General features: G+C 34.4%; 2 protein-coding genes and 1 long non-coding RNA gene across 3 annotated transcripts; 1 reads left to right on the top strand and 2 right to left on the bottom strand.

Annotated features, from left to right (window-relative positions):
* Nucleotides 1-201: 201 nt before the first annotated feature.
* Nucleotides 202-4,337, bottom strand: LOC110811255 (putative glycosyltransferase STELLO2). The gene is made up of 3 exons (XM_022037681.2): nucleotides 2,329-4,337; nucleotides 1,052-1,178; nucleotides 202-949 (listed from the first exon to the last, which is right to left on the bottom strand). The coding sequence occupies exons 1-3, from the start codon at nucleotides 4,035-4,037 to the stop codon at nucleotides 479-481; spliced, it is 2,307 nt and encodes a 768-aa protein (XP_021893373.2). The 5' UTR covers nucleotides 4,038-4,337; the 3' UTR covers nucleotides 202-478.
* A 2,169-nt stretch (nucleotides 4,338-6,506) lies between these two features.
* Nucleotides 6,507-8,950, bottom strand: LOC148252829 (uncharacterized). Its single transcript, XR_015814136.1, has 2 exons — nucleotides 8,152-8,950; nucleotides 6,507-6,770 (listed from the first exon to the last, which is right to left on the bottom strand). It is a non-coding gene; the product is annotated as an uncharacterized LOC148252829 (long non-coding RNA).
* A 1,258-nt stretch (nucleotides 8,951-10,208) lies between these two features.
* On the top strand, nucleotides 10,209-13,521 carry LOC110811225 (uncharacterized). The gene is made up of 5 exons (XM_022037646.2): nucleotides 10,209-10,610; nucleotides 10,690-10,876; nucleotides 11,543-11,874; nucleotides 12,455-12,521; nucleotides 13,222-13,521. The coding sequence occupies exons 1-5, from the start codon at nucleotides 10,522-10,524 to the stop codon at nucleotides 13,228-13,230; spliced, it is 684 nt and encodes a 227-aa protein (XP_021893338.2). The 5' UTR covers nucleotides 10,209-10,521; the 3' UTR covers nucleotides 13,231-13,521.
* Nucleotides 13,522-14,121: the final 600 nt, after the last annotated feature.

Here is a 14,121-nt window from a genome sequence, read left to right as displayed (position 1 = left end):
ACATACTATATGATCCACATTTACTCTCTGGGTCCTCTCATTTGGATTTTTCAGAAACAAAAGATGTCCTTTTTCCTCCTTTCCTGTGAATTGTCACTGTTAATGCATTATTGCTATAATTTAAAATTACTTAAAATTTTATATAATAATAATAATAATAATACTCAGAATCATGAAATTATAAAGCGAAAGAGACAGGCATTGGGAACAAGTTTGATCTCATATATTCATGAGCCAAAAGAAGATGAACATTTTTTTTTTTTCCTTTGGAGCAAATCTCCAATCAGTAAATGAATTATACAGGGTAAACCTACAAAACAAAGCTACAAAACAAAAGATAAAGAACACCCTCTCCAACCCATAAAAAAATTAGGAAACAAATAATTAAAAAGAAAAATAATGGTGTAACAGTTGCACAGTGGTACATTTCTTACATCCTCTATCACAGTTCTTGTCTGTATCAAATTTGATTTTACCTTTAAACTAACTCCATTAACAGAGGATCACCTTCCGCCATTCTTCTTATTAACTTGATGAAATCCTGTTCGCTAGAAACATTCCAGGGATGAACAGCTGGTGCTTGAGCAGAATACAGAGTTGAAGAATTAGTCGAAGGTGGTTCCCGCTTGTAGATCATCGTGCTGAGCACAGAATCAAAACTCTGAGGCGAATCCATCGATACGAAGAACATAGGTATGGCAACCTTGTAATGCATCTCTAGATTTCCGACCAGATTAACAAGATCAACAAAGTCAGCTACAAATCGTCGAGGAACATAGAATATTTCAGAGCTGCATAGTGTTAGACTCTGGTCATTTTTGATTGCGTCCTTGTAGTTTACTTGGAAGTGAACTGGCATTGTGTCGACGACTTTCTTAACCATGTCTGCTTGCTGGGAATACCAATCCGAGTTACCACTCGCGGACACAGTAGTCCAAGATTTCGAAACCTAAATGTGACGAAGACGAATAAGCTAAAAGGTTAACCTTGAAAAGAAACTACTAACAAGATGTGGATAAATGTAAAGTCAAGAGGGTATTAGAGTTTATGCCTTGTCAGTAATCCACAGCTTTGTCTTCTCTGCTTGCAGCAAATTCCAATAGTTAAGAATTGTATCATCCTCGAGGAATAGAAAGCCTTCGGCACTGGTGTAACGATCAAATATTTTTGGCAGATGCCTGTAAAGGTATCAAACAGTAAAGTAAGTATAGGGGGAAATGGAACTATTTATCTGCATCAGTTACAAACATCACTGTTATTTTCCAAGGTTATGAATGGATTGGCAACAAAACAGGACATTTACCAAAAAAGTACCATGCCTAATAAAAAACGAGCAACAACTTGTATAATAGAAGGGGCTTATTATTAATGACACTAAACAAAATGGGGTTGGCAGGAGTGAAGCACATTTTCACGTGGATCTTTACATTCGGTTTTTTATTTGATGGAAGTTGTGCTGTTGTGAATCATTAAATGGATAAGGAAGATTAGATGCCGGCTCATAGGTTGAAGAACCAGAGTGCTAGCTGCAAATTCATATTTGAGCAAGGATTTGCTTAATATATGTTGGTCGTAAAATTATAGAAATGCTTTTTCCTTTTTGACGTAAAAGGAAACCCCAATCAATGCTCACAAACTCAAATGGGTAAAACATTATCAGATCAAGAAATCACTCTGAATATGACGAAGCCAAATTAAGCTGATAAAGTCATGTAATCAAGAAAAACTTGCAATGTTATGTACCGGGAGAGAGCATCTAAAAGAAGATACTTCAACAGAACATAAATGAAGCCTTTAATAGAAAAACTAGAACCTTAAGCCCAATGCATATGATTGTAAGAAGTTGAGCTGTCTGCCAAATTTAGTGACATCAAAACTTAGGTCTCTCAAACAGCAAATTGAAGAAATATACTTTCCTTTCTCTTGAGCTGTCAAAAATCTAGAAATACTACAGATAAAAGAGTTGAAAATTGCATAACATATCAAACATCCGGCTAGAAAATTACCCAAATTACCCAAATTTCTTAAGTTGTCTTACGACCAATGCTTAGCAGACTCGGTTTACAATGCATGATAACTGTAGAGGTCTCTTTAATCAGCCCAAAAACTTAAAATGCATTTCAAATTCAAAACAAACCATATGAAATCCATGACTGAATCTTCCAATTTCAGGCCATCCTAAGAAAAACTCCTAAAGATGAAAGAGAGAAAAAAGTAATTCTAAAAAGTATAATGGCCAAAATTTTGAAAAGCATCACAACATGGTCATTTGGTAAGAAAAAAAATACTACTAAGAAATATGAAAGCTCATCAGAACAGAAAAATTACTTGTATACTTGTTCCAGTTGCCCCTCTTCAACATATAGATCCGAATTCTTCTGCGGTGACAAAATAACCACAGTTTTGAATATCCGTCCATATAGCAATCTCCACTCCAAGGCAGTGCGTTCCACAGGCCCGCTACAAAACATTATTAGTACTATATTTCCAAAGTTCTTCCTCCACCGAATCAAATTCCCAATCTCATAATTTACAGTCCCAGTTTCTTCAACCGCAAGATGAACAGACGGCAACTTACGTGGGACAAACTCCTTCCTGTCCCCATGGCCAATATTTGCTCGTGGCCTGTCCAACTCTAAAGACATTAACCTTGGCTGCTGGTACCCAACAGAAAGCAAGTCTTGAAGCCAAGCTGCAGTGAATTTCACATCCTTCTCAGTCCAAAACCCTTCTTCTGCCATAGCGAAACTTAATTCCAAGATCTTCTCAAATAACCTATGCTTATTTGATCTCCACAAAACCAAGAACTTGATCAGACGACCCACATTTACATGAAGATCCTTCTCCTCTGAAAACGGATAGGCCTCAATCTTATCATACCGGTGAACAGTAGGTGGATAAACCGCAACATATCCACCAATTTCCCACAAAAGCCTTTGCCCCCAATAACCCCTCAATACATCAGAAGCCATAGTACTAACCGAGACTGGAAGCATTAATGCCCAAAATGCAGGAGAATGGTAAATGGTGTTGAAGGAATTCACCGGCACCAGAATACCTTGTGGCAACAACACTTTTGGGGCATGTTCATCGAACCTAATATCAAATGCTTCTAAACTAGCCTTCCTAGTAAAGTAAAATACCGAATCAACATCCGGCAGACCATTTGAAATCCCCTGCTGTATAAACTGCCTCCCGCCAAAAATCTCAGTGTAATATTCTTCATGACCAATTTCACCTACATCCTCCAAAGGCAAACCTCTAGGCCAAACAGACCTTTGCCCAAAATGAATATATGGGTTTACTACAGTTCTATTAGGATTTTCATGATTATATTGCAATATAGGTTCTTGCCTAGCGCCCTCCCCTACCAACTCTACATCAAAATGCTTTCCTAAATCCCCATCAATCACCTCTCCTCTGTCGTCGGCATCGAAGATCTTCTTCGCGCCATGTTGGATTGCAAACAAATACCCAACAGCCTTCCTAACGTAAGAATTATAAGGCAAATAATCCAGAACCCGAAAACCCAAATTAGCTTGCATATCAAGAGACAAGAAAATGGCACCTTTGAGGTTCCAGTCTTTGGGGGTCCTCGAGTTCCCAATCGCCAAGACCTGCCACCCTCTCATCTTCACCATCGCTCTGAGCGCATCCGTAGGGTAACCCGACACCGAAACGACGACCCATTTCTCAGACCGGAAATTCGAGTAGGGAGACGACGTGTCGGCGACGGGTCTGATGGAGTTCCAGTTGATTTTGGGGAGAGTGACCGACTTAAGAGACTGCGTGGACTGGGATTGAAACCGCAGGAAGGAGGCGGTGTCCGTGCTGTTATATAAGAAGAAGAAGATCGCGACGGTGACGATAAAAACAACAATTGTAGAGATTTTGTAGAGATTATCGGAAAACCATGTTGAGAAATCGAGGGATTTGGATTCACTGAAACGGTTTTGGTGATGATGAAGCGTGGTGGTGGGGAGGGACCTGATCTGAGGCTTTGGAGATTTTGGGAGTGTACGGTCTTGGACCAACATTGAACTCGATTTGAATCTGTATGGACCCGCTTTGCTTCTTTGAGATTTTCGCTGCTTGGGAAATTCTGCTTCTGAAATTTACAGCTCCGGAGCTCAAAAACTCGAAAATGGAAAACTCCCAAAGGATTTATTGAGCTCGGGACTCTCGACTGAAAGTGAGGCTTCTCTCTGAGTTTCGAAGTCTTTGTTTGTTATTTTCCGCTTTTATTTTTCTTTTATTTTTGTTTATTTTTTACTGTGTATAAACTAGTTTTCTTCTTCTAAGCCGAACCCACAGCACAGGCTTCTCTCATGTGATGTGGTTGCCGACAGAGGTTGGTTAGGCATAAAAAGGAGGTTCCTTGGGCTTCAATGCAATGCGTTGTAACTGGTAGTTGCTCAGTGGGTTAGATAGTCACTGTCTTCTACCCTTGCTACGTTATATATATATATATATATATGTATATAACTTTTAGGAATATATGATTTCTTTATTTTTTAATTTAAATAAATTGAATATATATAATTTATAATAAATAATAATACAAGTTTCCAAAAATAATAATTAATTTTTTATTTTTTATTTTTATTCTTAATCTTTTTATTATTGCAGTGTTGTTTTTAATATAGTTTAACTAATACCTTTATCAAAATAAATAAATTTTTTCCACACATTTTATCTAATTTTATTGTTAAAAGTTGACGGAAAAAAAAAATTAAATTTACGAAATTTTAAGTAAAAATTAAATCAAACATATATATTTTGTCTATGTTAAAAAAATAGAGTTGGAAGAAGTGCTGTTTAGCAATATTATGTTTTGATTTTTTAATATTGAATAAAATTTTAAGCTATAACATATTAACTCATGCCATAATAATAAATTTATGACGTCACATACGGTGATAGTGTGTTTAAAAATATAATTATTTTAAATAAAAAATTTTAAAAAAAGATAAAATAAATTAATTACAATACTAAAATAGTCAAAATAGCTAAATTGAAAAATGAACAACAAATTAAGGACTATTTGTGTAAATGCCCAAAACTCAAGGAAATAAAAATATTTAATTAACGAAATAAAAGCGGAAACAATTAAGAATTTTATATTTACATTTTTTACACAATAACTCAAGATGTCCAATAGGATTATGAGAATGTCTTTAAAGAAATTTTCAATAACATGATGAATAAATAAAAAAAAACACAACTAAAATTCTTATAGAGTTAACCTCCGTTGGGCAACTCTGATGGGATGCGGTAAATAGCTTTTATTCACAATCTTCTTGCTGTTGAGGATCTGAATCTTAATTTTCTTGATTTAAAATAGTTAATTAAGGAATATGAACTATACTAACCCAGTAAAAATATCACGCTTAACACCGATATGAAAAATTAAAAGTTAGTAAAAATCATAAAATAACCAATGAAGCCATTAATCCCTTTTTAAATAAATTCATTTAACATAAAAACGTTATTTATATATTTACTCTTATGAGTTTTTAAAACTGACCTATGAAGACAATAACCAGGATAACACTTATTACACATTTAAATGAACAATAATAATAAATTTATCTTCTTACCCACTTACCCGTTTCTCTAGGGGTCTATATGGATTCCACAACGCGTGGACCCAATATTCAATTTATCAATTTATCTCGTTGTTCGGTAATTGGCGTCAAACATACCACCGCCTCAATACTTCATCCGGTATGAGGGTGAACTTATACTTCTCAACTTCTTTTGGTATTGAACTTCTTAGTCTTGTTCGACTGAGATACCGGTAGGATTTTTCCTATAAACTGAGTCCGTACACTCATACCCAGGATACCCAATAAGCCTTTTAGCATACATATTCAAATTATTCAACAGCCACCAATCATATACAACCAACTCATTCCATATTTACATAATAATATAGCGACAATTACACCACTAGTATAAATTAATAGATTAACAATTAAGGGAGACATGATCAAGGCATTTATTGCAAACCAATCAACAAATATGGACAAAACGAGTAAATAAACTAATAAGCGAGAAAACAATTAAAATCAATAAATTAAAGCACATGATGTAATATTAAGCATTTTAGGCAGTATAGGAGAAAATAAACAACAAAGATATGACAATTATACACTAACTGGTTCTGACTCTATTGGTGACTTGAAATTAGTTTAGGTACTTCTAATTTTTATAAAACACACTGTTATTAGTTAGTAAACTTTAATTTATTGTAATGGAAGAAAATATTGAGAGATTTTTACTCCGGATCGGTATTCGAAACACCCTCCTTTTCACTGCACCTCCTGGCGATCCATGTGGCCAAACTTTTATTAAAAACTAAATTATTTTAATTATTATTTCATTAATATTAAATTATTCTGTGATTTTTTATCAATAAATGAGCTTAATGTATGATTCAGTGTGCATAACAGACTATCAATGTAAACTGTGTCCTAAAGATGGGGTATTACCACCATCTATCATTCCAATTCAAGAAGATCCTCCATCATGCAACAAATTTATATCATTACATTCTACAAAAGTAACAATCACCTTTTTCAATTAAATATTTGAAGAGTACATGGTTAATTCGTATAGTTCAATGTTACAACAACTATAATCTCAATGTTGATAAAATGTGTGCACTCATGTATATCAAACGAGCATCTTATACTAGCGTTCGTCCCTTCCTTAAGTGTGGGGCTCCATCCCTATGCATTCTGATTTCGACTTTAAATCTAGTACATCTGAAAACAACAGTAATGAGCATCAATAGGCCCAATAAAAAAATGTAGAAATTAAGACTAACAGTATAGAAACTAAGAAACTTCCCACCCCAACACTCCTCACTTAGACCCTCACTTCCACCTATCTACTCTCTCATCTCTACCCTAAGATGGCCATTTCCTCAGAACTTCATTCCCTATATCCACTCAATTGCAGCTACTGCTTAGTCCTACTAACACTGAAATACTTCGACACCCCACGCTTGTAGCTACGATCCTGAAGGCCTACACAGACATTTACAGTTCGCCTATGTCCATTACTCAACCTCAGTATCGGAACCAATCAGTCTTTACCGACCACACACGCACACATTCCCACTCTTCTAACTTAGAATGGCCACCTACACACATCACTCAGTTAATTATCCCTTAATAACCCTGGGGCAACGACCTATAAAAATCACACATACACACCCTATCTCAAACCAACATCGGCAATGCCTGGCCTAGAAAGGCCACACACACATATCCAACCAACCAATTATCCATGTCCAACCTGGGATAATGGCTTGTAAAGACCACACATACCAACACCCTAGTCCACATCAACGCCGGCTACGCCCGACCTAGATAGGCACACATACACTTAATCCACCTTTATCTCAACTACAACCAACGGCCTGTACAGACCGCCCTTACACACGAAGTACCGTACGATATGGCTTCTTTCCACATAACTCTCAGCTAGTGAAGGCCTTCCACATATCCATCACCCAACCTGCAACCACAGCTATAGAGGCCACACACACTTACACACCCACTAGATCACATAAGCTCACCTACTCAATCCCTACCATGCTCAGCTAGTCTCTGTCACACACGCACACACCAGATGCCACACTGGAACGCTCACTCACACTATCACACTTGCCCTATAATGGCCACACATATACACCGACCGCATCACGACTCTTCTAGAGCCACACACACACCAAATCACATAAATTCACCTACTTAATCCCTACAATCCTCGGCCAGTATCTGCCACACACACACATACTAGACGCCACATTAAACCGCTCGTTCACACTATCACACTCGGCCTATAATGGCCACACACGCACATTGAATACGCCACGACCCTTCCTCGCTCTAAAACACTCAATTCGCCTCTTCTACTTGGATTCTATGACATTACCCTAGCCTACACAACTTCTGTTCATCCTATACTCTCACCCAACCGCTTATACTCTAACCACACTAATCCTCCTCACAATAGAGACCACTATATCCACACTTGAATTAATAACTTCATCTGCACCTCTCCTCCATCACTCCAGATCACCTCATTCAACCGATTCTAAGAAAAGAGGAAATATATATAGAATTGATCTTGCTTTACCATATTGAGTCAGAAACCCTAAATTTCTTTACATCTTGCCTCCATTTCCTCTCCCTCAGCCACAACTCACTCAACTCCTCCAGTCTTTCAAATTCTCCCTGCGATTTCACTCTCCCTCGTCATCTCCTTCACTTCTCCCCTGTATCTCCCTCGGCCACTCTCCTTCTCCTCTTTCTCTATTTTTTTTCTTTTTTTTTACCTTGAATTCCCTTTTTACACCCCACTCAACTCATATCCTATTCGTTGAAACTCCCTCCCCCAAATCTCCTCCGTCAATCCCATCTCTTTGCTCTCTCTCACTCACTCTCTCTCCCTTATTCACCTATGGTAAATTATTACAATCAGTTTATTGGTTTCATTTAAAAATGATAAATTATAGTTAAACAGTTATAATGCATTGAGTTTAAGTATGAGTTTACAGTATGTGCAGATATCATATTTATAATTTTTTATCTTATGATGGACAAAATAAGAAATAGTAAAAGTTAATGATATAAAAAGCGGTTATGATCCCAAATCACACGTAGATTTTATTTTTCTTATTATCCCATCAGTAGAAAAAAAAAAAGGTTGAAAGGGCACGTGTTGATTTGGAATATCTACCATATTACGCGAAATTTTTTTTCGTTATGGATTCATGTACGTTTTCATTTCCAGATCTTATTGGCTTAAAATGAACATGTTGGCCGATTTTGATTAAAATCTAAGTCTATTTTATGTATTTTCTACACTATTATATAAATAAATATTTTTTATTATAATTATAACTACAATCTATTACTTTTTACTGCAAACTCGATAATAATATCAGTCAATTGATAATTAATATAATAATAATTTTCGTATTCATATAAATAACTTAATTTTATCTATCTCGTGTTGCAATTTTTAGTTTTTTTTTTTAATAAAATAAAAATACAATGATTTTTTTTTCATCTATTTATCTAATATGCATTTTATTGGGGTTTTTTATTAAAAAAATGATATTTTTGTATGTTAAATTAATTGATTAATTAATCTAATAAAAATTTATGACTGTCATGGGATTCTTTTTCTTTTTCTTTCTCTTGGGCACAAATACAATTTGGGGGAAGGTTGATAATTTGTGTTCTTCTTGGAAATGGTGATGGAGGAGGAGACAGAAGACAAACCCTACAAGATCTTTCAATCCTCTAAGAATATTGGAAGTTGATTGCCTGTGTATTATGTATGTAGGGTGGGGAAGAATCATAATCTCTTAGAGGCCAAATCAAACAAAATAATAATGGATTAAATAAATACTCCAAACATTTTATATACTAAAAAATATATATATATATGTGTGTGTTTGGTTATAAATTTATTGTAAAGGGTAGTCAATATCATAATTTTATTTTGTATATTTTGATTATTTTTATTATTATTATACAAATACATTTTTTTATGTGTGTGTGTGTGTATATATATCAAGTGGGATGGGATCTATAAATCTCATAACCACACCTATAAATATTTTTTTATTTATATATTGTTTTACTTCTTTGGTATTATATAAGTGTGAAAATTACTTCATATTTAATTTTTAATTTATTGAAAATTAATATATAAAAAATTAATATAATTAAATGCACACCAATACTCTTACTCATGGTACCACGTATTTTTTTTGCAAGAAATTTAAATACATAAATTTACAAAATTATTATTTAATTAAATAATTAATATATTTATTATTTTATAAAAAATAAAAATTTGGATCTAATTCTATTTATTTTTAAATTAAAAATTATTTATTTTATATTATAGTTGACATGTGTATATCATCTAATTAATTAATATATGAATTTTGTTAAGTTATTCAACAGTAAGAATTAATAAAAATTAGTGTTTATAATATTTAATGCATATTTTAAGTTTATGAGTATTAAAATTCCGCGAATTTTATAAAAAATTAATAAATTAAATACCCAGTCGATGAATCCAATAATTAAATGAACACATACACAACACGTTAGTATTTAAGATAATAAAAATTATAATTAAAAGTGTAAAACAAAACAAAATTGAGACTGAGATGACTATTCGTTGATGCTTACATGAACTAAATTCTGAAGACGAAACTTTTAAAGAGGAATGGCTGTGACGTTTTGAAAAGAACAGTCCAATGCTGTTGCCATCCGGTGTATCAGAAATGTTAATATCTAGCGTTAACAATTGCCAGCTGGCAAGGGAATTGAGATCCTCCTGTCATGTTAGACCTCCTCCGGGAAACCAAAGCTCAGAAGCCGGAGAAGTAAAACCGTTATAGAAAGAGCAGAGAAAACTAAAATTTCAAAAAATTTAAAATACACCCGCCATTTACAGAACGAAACATTTCTTCCCCTTACAGAAATGGCTCCATTTCCATCTCCCCTCGAACGTACTGTTGCTTCAGCTCTTCTCCTTCTCTCCAACAGACCAACAACTCCCTCTCCTCCAGAGTAAACAATCTCAATCGCATTTGATTTCGCATTTCAGTCATTTTTTCGATTTTTCTTTTTAATTCACTGTTCTCTGTAGATCGCGGTTTGATGCAGAACTGGTGGGAGAGGAAACAGGAAGCAATAGCAGCGATGATCAGAGCATGAGCTTGGCATCCGCTGAATCAAAGCCGTCTGTTTCGGCTCTTGATGCATCTCGAGAGATCCTCGATCACCAGCTGAGGATAATCACGGTTGCTGCTCGCTGCCATGAGATGAACCTCAAGGTTGTCTTCGTGTTATCTCTCTGTTTTGGATTCTGACTTCTAAATTTGAATTGTTATATCCGTTTGATTCTCCATCAATTTGCTTGAGAAGTTTCCTTGTCTCTTCTGAATTACTAGCAGAGGTCTACGACTTCATATTCTGTTACTCTAAGTTGCGTTCGTTTGCTTGAATTGAGAAACTCACCGTTAGGTGCTGTTTTTTCTTTTTTCCCTCTATTGGAGTGTCTTCGAGTTATAGCATATCGAATATTGCTCTATGAGGATGTAAGGTTCTGGACTCTTCGTTTGCTCTGAATTTGTTCTCTAAATCGTTGTGTTCGTAATTTTAACTTTTAATTTGAATTCGAGTTCAAAATGTTACTTCTACTCTTTCTTCAACTATGACCTCGAACTTCCACTATCAGTCTGTTTGGCGACATTTTTTTAACATTGTCTGTAAGTCCTTATATGTTGGTTTCAATGTTTTCCTCTCAGTTTATGCGTCCATGCTCTACATTTGGGAGTTCTTTTCGACGTTCAAACTCAAATTTATCTGCTAATAAATACAGTACTACGTTGATATTGTTGTCTCTACTCGCCAAATAAGTTGCAGTTCAAATCTTCAAAAGTTAGAATCATCGGATTTGGAAGTTAAATTTCATTTTACATTCCGGGATTCTTCTGCAGGTGGTGCGGAGGAGTCGTTCCAAGCTCTGTCTCTCCGATGACGGTGAAAAAGCCGCCAAAAAACCATTGAATAAGGCATCCTCTAGATCCGACACAACAGAGGTTTCGTGCTTGTCGAGCAGCTCGAACGCGCGAAGCCGATGTGTCGGCAATGTTGAGAAAAGTTGTGCCAAGGCTCTCGAGGAACTAAAGAAGAAGCACGGAGGTGGTTCGGCTCAAATGCTTCGCCGTGCTGAAGCCATTTTGAAGTTGCTTTCTTACAGTGGTTCCTCTGAAATGAAGATCCGCCAAGTGCTCGGCGACAGCCCTGACACAAGCAAAGCTCTCAGAATGTATCCTCTCTTCCTCTCTAAACTTTTCACGTGACTATTGGCTCAATGCCCTTCTCGTAGCACCAGCATTGACAATTTTTACGATGATTGAATCATTAAGACCGTTCCTTGATTGCATGACACTTAAAATGACTGGAACTACAAACTGACGGTAGAGATGTGTAAAACAAGTTATCGTTTTGCGAGCGTAAAAATACATACAAATATAGATATACATATCATTTACGAATACATCTACATGTACATATACGTAGACAGTTTGTTGGGTTCTTTATTTATGGGAAAATCCTATCCAGGATTACATCTAATATGACTGCATAGTTATGGGAAACTCCTATCCAGCAATATAAAATATGAAACAATTTTACATTAAATTGCAGCTCGTAACGTATGTTTTTAAACGGCACAAAGTTGTTATGAGCATTCATTCACATATGCTGCATTGTAGCAATGGAGAGTCCAGGAAAAAACACCGTCTTCGAAGCTGTTTTTAGTAAATGGTCAAGCTGCGATGTTGAAAATAATAAGCCTGCTCTTGAGTCTTATGACAGAAAGAGATAACACCAATGGTTCTCTGCAGGTTGTTGAAGTTGGAGGAAATCAAGAGGTCTGGCACAGGAGGGAGGCAGGACCCGTATATTTACACGGTACCTATACATACAATTTACAATTTATCTAAAGCTTATTACATACACTTTAGTTTTTCAAAAAATATATAAATTATATTAAGATAATTAAAAAATAAAATGTGAGAATTCATGTAGATCTGAAACCATATATTTTAAAATTTATTAAAATTGATTGAAATATGTATTGTTTCAGTTTTATATGAGTTCAGTTTTTGTTATTTTATGTAAAATTTTAATCATTTTCTAATAAAATTAATCATAAATAAATTCTTACATTTTAATTTTATTTCAAAATACAGAGAATGTTATATAGTAAAATACTACTAGTGTACGGTCTAATTGACAAATTTGAAGTCATACAGCTACAACATCATATTCTTTGCATATTAGTTTCATTTAATTTCAAGTGAGCTAGAACTCTTTGGATAATTGTGGAGATTAGAACTCAGACCTTAACTTCATCCGCCTACTTTAGGTGAAGAGAAGTATATGTGCACGAAAGAAATGCCAACATGTATTAATAAATTACTGTTTTAATCTTAATGACTATGATTATTTTCTACCTAACATAAAGTGGAAATTAATGGAGACATTGTACCTTCGAACCATGACAGCACTGCACTACTCGTGAGTCTAAAGTTACTTACAATCGTTAGTCGCGGTTATTTTTTCTGACATATAGCTTGGGATAAATGGATATTGTTTTTATTTTTTACAGATAGCCTGAGAAATTTGGAAGTTTTTTACTCAAAGTAAAGGCAGGTCAGTTTTGTATAGTTTTGATTCTCATTATCCCATGTAGGAGAACTTTTGGTGCAATTAATAGGTATAATAACTGATAGTCATCTTGCCTTTCACCAGCATAATTACTCCAAATAGTAGATGAAAAGATTTGCCTTGGCAAATAATTTTCATTCAACGCACGCGTCAAGTAATGAATGACCTTTTTTTTTTTTAAGTACTATATCTTCGGTGACTTGTTTACTCTTGAATTAAGACTCTTACCAAAGAGTTTATGCGAAATAAAAATGCAGTTATTGTGATTACATGATATGCGATCAACTATACTTTTTGTGAAAAGCTTCTCCATAGCTTTTATATTTTCTTTATGAAATTAAACTCAATGCAACTCAATTGATTTTTTAACCTAGCGTATCTTTATAAAAATACTGACATCTATTTAAAGCATATTAGGCTATGCTTGAAACAAATCAATAATCTTCTCTAATTTGTAAAATTTATATAGAAATTCATTGAAAGAAAAGTTTGTTAAAATTGAAATTTTTTTTAAAAAATTAAGTGAATATGAAATAATATTCTCTAATTTTATTAAAATTGCTAAAATTAAAATTCATTATGAATAATTTTATTCCAGAAATCTTTTACAATCTTCGATAAAAATTTTTTTTACCCTTTTAATTTCTTCTCGATAATTAATTTTTTTAAAAAAATAAGGTGTGAATTTTCAAGTAAATTCAATATAATTTGTTGATTAGTTCCAAACATTGCTTTAGCTTGTTACATACCATAAATTTTTAAAATGATCATTCAATTGACTACATAAATTCACATGTAAACCTGTTTTTAATTAATTTTACTGTCGAGAAATGTCAAAACG

Source organism: Carica papaya, chromosome 8 (assembly GCF_054855325.1).
Source record: "Carica papaya isolate Zhongbai chromosome 8, ASM5485532v1, whole genome shotgun sequence".
NCBI lineage: Eukaryota > Viridiplantae > Streptophyta > Magnoliopsida > Brassicales > Caricaceae > Carica > Carica papaya.
The sequence above is the reverse complement of the archived record's forward strand: the minus strand, read 5'-3'. Positions and strand labels throughout refer to the sequence as shown.

What these genes read in the sequence shown, in the direction of transcription:
- LOC110811255 (XM_022037681.2), bottom strand. Translation starts at nt 4,037, where the DNA reads ATGTTGGTCCAAGACCGTACACTCCCAAAATCTCCAAAGCCTCAGATC. An exon ending in CAACTGGAACAAGTATACAA is followed by an intron (nt 1,179 to 2,328) that starts GTAATTTTTCTG and finishes ATACCTTTACAG; the next exon opens with GCATCTGCCAAAAATATTTG. An exon ending in AGCTGTGGATTACTGACAAG is followed by an intron (nt 950 to 1,051) that starts GCATAAACTCTA and finishes CGTCACATTTAG; the next exon opens with GTTTCGAAATCTTGGACTAC.
- LOC110811225 (XM_022037646.2), top strand. Translation starts at nt 10,522, where the DNA reads ATGGCTCCATTTCCATCTCCCCTCGAACGTACTGTTGCTTCAGCTCTT. An exon ending in ACAACTCCCTCTCCTCCAGA is followed by an intron (nt 10,611 to 10,689) that starts GTAAACAATCTC and finishes TGTTCTCTGTAG; the next exon opens with ATCGCGGTTTGATGCAGAAC. An exon ending in ACAAGCAAAGCTCTCAGAAT is followed by an intron (nt 11,875 to 12,454) that starts GTATCCTCTCTT and finishes GGTTCTCTGCAG; the next exon opens with GTTGTTGAAGTTGGAGGAAA.